The sequence below is a fragment of the Apis dorsata genome, unplaced genomic scaffold, assembly GCF_000469605.1.
Source record: "Apis dorsata unplaced genomic scaffold, Apis dorsata 1.3 scaffold_989, whole genome shotgun sequence".
Classification (NCBI taxonomy): Eukaryota; Metazoa; Arthropoda; class Insecta; order Hymenoptera; family Apidae; genus Apis; species Apis dorsata.
The window spans coordinates 305,823-309,043 of NW_006264092.1; the positions used below are offsets into that span (position 1 = coordinate 305,823).

General features: G+C 25.1%; 1 protein-coding gene across 1 annotated transcript in view; it reads right to left on the minus strand.

Annotated features, from left to right (window-relative positions):
- Positions 1–294: 294 nt before the first annotated feature.
- Positions 295–3,221, minus strand: part of LOC102674053 (ADAM 17-like protease) — a 3,992-nt gene continuing 1,065 nt past the window's right edge. Inside the window, exons 4-14 of the mRNA XM_006624071.2 lie at positions 2,986–3,107; positions 2,759–2,909; positions 2,467–2,666; positions 2,201–2,395; positions 1,988–2,126; positions 1,759–1,913; positions 1,581–1,661; positions 1,300–1,508; positions 946–1,184; positions 751–866; positions 295–663 (exon numbers count right to left, since the gene is read on the minus strand). Coding sequence (XP_006624134.2) covers positions 361–663; positions 751–866; positions 946–1,184; positions 1,300–1,508; positions 1,581–1,661; positions 1,759–1,913; positions 1,988–2,126; positions 2,201–2,395; positions 2,467–2,666; positions 2,759–2,909; positions 2,986–3,107 — 1,910 coding nt within the window. The 3' untranslated portion in view covers positions 295–360. The remainder of the gene's footprint in view (positions 664–750; positions 867–945; positions 1,185–1,299; positions 1,509–1,580; positions 1,662–1,758; positions 1,914–1,987; positions 2,127–2,200; positions 2,396–2,466; positions 2,667–2,758; positions 2,910–2,985; positions 3,108–3,221) is intronic.

Below are 3,221 nucleotides of genomic sequence, written 5' to 3' on the forward strand. Positions count from 1 at the left end.
GCTTCATATTTTCATATAATGTTATGTTATAAAAAAACATGCAAATAAATTTTCATTAAAAAATTTTTTAATTCAAAACTTTTTGAATTAATTCAAATCAATCAAGAAATTAGGATTTTTCAAATTAGAATTTTTTTTATGATTTACTTATATATTATAATAATCAAATACAATTTTCGTATAACTATAAATTAATTAATTTATTAATTATTACTAATTATTTGTTATATTAAAACAATTTTTCATATAACAAACAAAATTATATATAACATAAAAATTACATACATAAAAAAATTAATGACTAGAAATTTTTTTGTGCGTGGTATTTTCGATCATATCATATAAATGAAATATTTATAATTATTGAGTAACTTGCGATATTTTTTGACGTTGTCTACCAGTATAAATAATTTGCCTTTGCTCATCTGGATGAATAAGTTCATCTGTATGTTTCCAACGCCACTTTTTTTCGCTTTCTTTAATTCGTTTGTGATCGATATAACTAATAACACAACTAGTAGGAATCCATACAGTGGCAGTAATAATTATAACAGCACCTACTATATTATCTTTCAAAAAACGCATAACTTTATTAATGTTTATATCTTCAATAATATCCCAAAATCGTTCTACTACATCTTGAATTGTTTTTTCACAAATACCCTGAAAATATTTATTTATATTTTACATTATATAAAGTATACACAAAGCATAAAGCATACACAAAATAAATTCATTCAATAACATTACCTTGTTACAAAAACCTTGAATACATGGTGTTCCATCAGGTAAAATATCTTGTGGATCTATAGGGAAACATGTTTCGTTCAAACTCATTCGACAGCATCTTTTACATGCATCTCCAACTGCAAATAAAAATTTGATATAAATATATATTATTATTTATTTATTATATGTATAAAATATAACATATAAAAGCCATACTTGTATCGCACATGCAACTTTGTAAGCCTTGTGTTTCGCAATATGGTACACATTTTCCAAGTCTGCATTGACCTCTTTCAAGGCAACCTGTACCATCTTTCATTGGTGGAGATCTGGGACATTCACTAGATGCTCCTGTACATCGTGATTCTTGCTCGCAAGTAGCATACTGTGCATCGCGACATTTTACACCTAATGGCATAAATGCACAACCTTGACAACAAGGTGAATTTTTATCGCTGAAAGATATATATCAAATATAGAAATTTAAAAACAAAATATTTAATTTATGGAATGTAGACTATATATTAAAATAATATATTATATAATATAATTATAATAATGATCAATTACCTACAAACTGCTCCTTGATTTCTACGAAGTTTACAATTTTTATCGCAACAAGCATCATTATCTTCTGTACCAAGTAATCCTGCATCACATTCTTCATCTCCTTCAACTCGTAAATTACCACAAAATGATTCTTCAGGTTCAGAAAAACAGCGACCTGATTTTGCTTGTAATACTTTTCTAATGGATCTTAAACTACATGGTGAAAAACGCTAATCCATAAATAATTAACAATAAGTATTTTCTTAGTATTATTATTCTCTTTTTATATAAATTGAATGTACCTTATTATTTACATCATATCCACTAACGCTATATGTGTACATTAAATATGAACCTCCTTGACTAGCACTTGGACTACATTCCTATTAAAAATATTATCTTTTAATATATAAAAATTAGATTGTTTTTATTGAATTAATTTTTATAAAAACATTAGATATGACACAAATAAAAAGTTACTGTTATATCTGGATCATGTTCAGAACCCCAATTATGTCCAAATTCATGAGCAGTAACTAAATCTGCTTCTCTTGTGATAACTCTTTGTCCATAATGATTTCTACTAGAGCTTAAACCTGAATTAAGATATAATGTGTAACCATTTTTAAAATATTCTGAAACATATTAATATTGAAATAAAATTAATAAATTATTTATAAATGATTAAAGATAAATTTTATTAATGTACCTGGTGTACAAATTCCTCCTACTGAATTTCTACGAGGAGATCCAACATATGCTAATCCTAGAATACCACCTTCAAATTTGAGATCAGTAAATAAATGAGCTAAACAAAAATCTTTATGGCTATATTCTCGACTAAAAACCTAATCAATTTCATTTAATTAATAATAACAAGACTGTAGTATTTTAAATAAAGGTACCAAAAAAATAAATTTACCTCAAGTAACGTACGAACATCCCATTTTTCTCTAACCATATTATAATGAGTTTCACCACCTCTTCCGCGAGTTGGTTCACTATGAACTACAATTTTTTTAATAACAAAACCCATTCCCTTAAAACCATCTTGTTCTTGACGTTCTTGCCATAAGGTATCATTATAAATTTTATGTACTCTATCAATTAAACTTATCTAAAAAATAAAGATTAAATTATTATTTGAAATAAATTATGATTTTTATACCAAATAATGCAATCATATACCAAATAATTAATTGTAGTTTTTGTACTGCTAGCACCCATCTCTTGGTAAAAACGATAATCAGCTACTAATAATAAAGGACATCTTGTTTTTGTTGGAGTATATTCATAAGTTTCTGTTTGTCTTTTAATTCTAGAATGTTCATTTGATTTAAAATTAGATTCTTCTATATCTTCCCCTCCTTCATTATTTACTGAAATGTCTGTAATATAAATTTTACATAAAATATATTACTGATTATATATCTGAATTATAATCTCTAGTATAATTTTTTATTTAAAATAAAAAATTAACCTAATTTTTCTTTTATATATCCACAAGTTTTGGGAGCACTATGTGTATGTCCTTCTCCATGTTGAAAATGTTCCCAACTAAATTTAACATCTGATGATTTATAAATAATCATTGTTTCATTTCCTAAATGAGGTAAATGTCTCCAAGATGGCTATTATAAATAATAAATAAAAAATTACAATTTGCATTCTCTTGAAATTTACACAATTATTTATATCTATCTATACCTCAATATGAAATGATTCATCAGAGATTGCAATAATGCCTGTAAGAATACCATTATCAATATGCATTTGTGCATGAGAATCAATTTCACCAAATACTCGTCCATGATAAAAACTTTCATGATCTAAAATAAAATAAATTTCATGATTTAAAATAATTTTTAATTTCTATGATTTAAAAATAAAATAAAACAATATAATATATATTTATTAAATATGAATATATATATATATATATA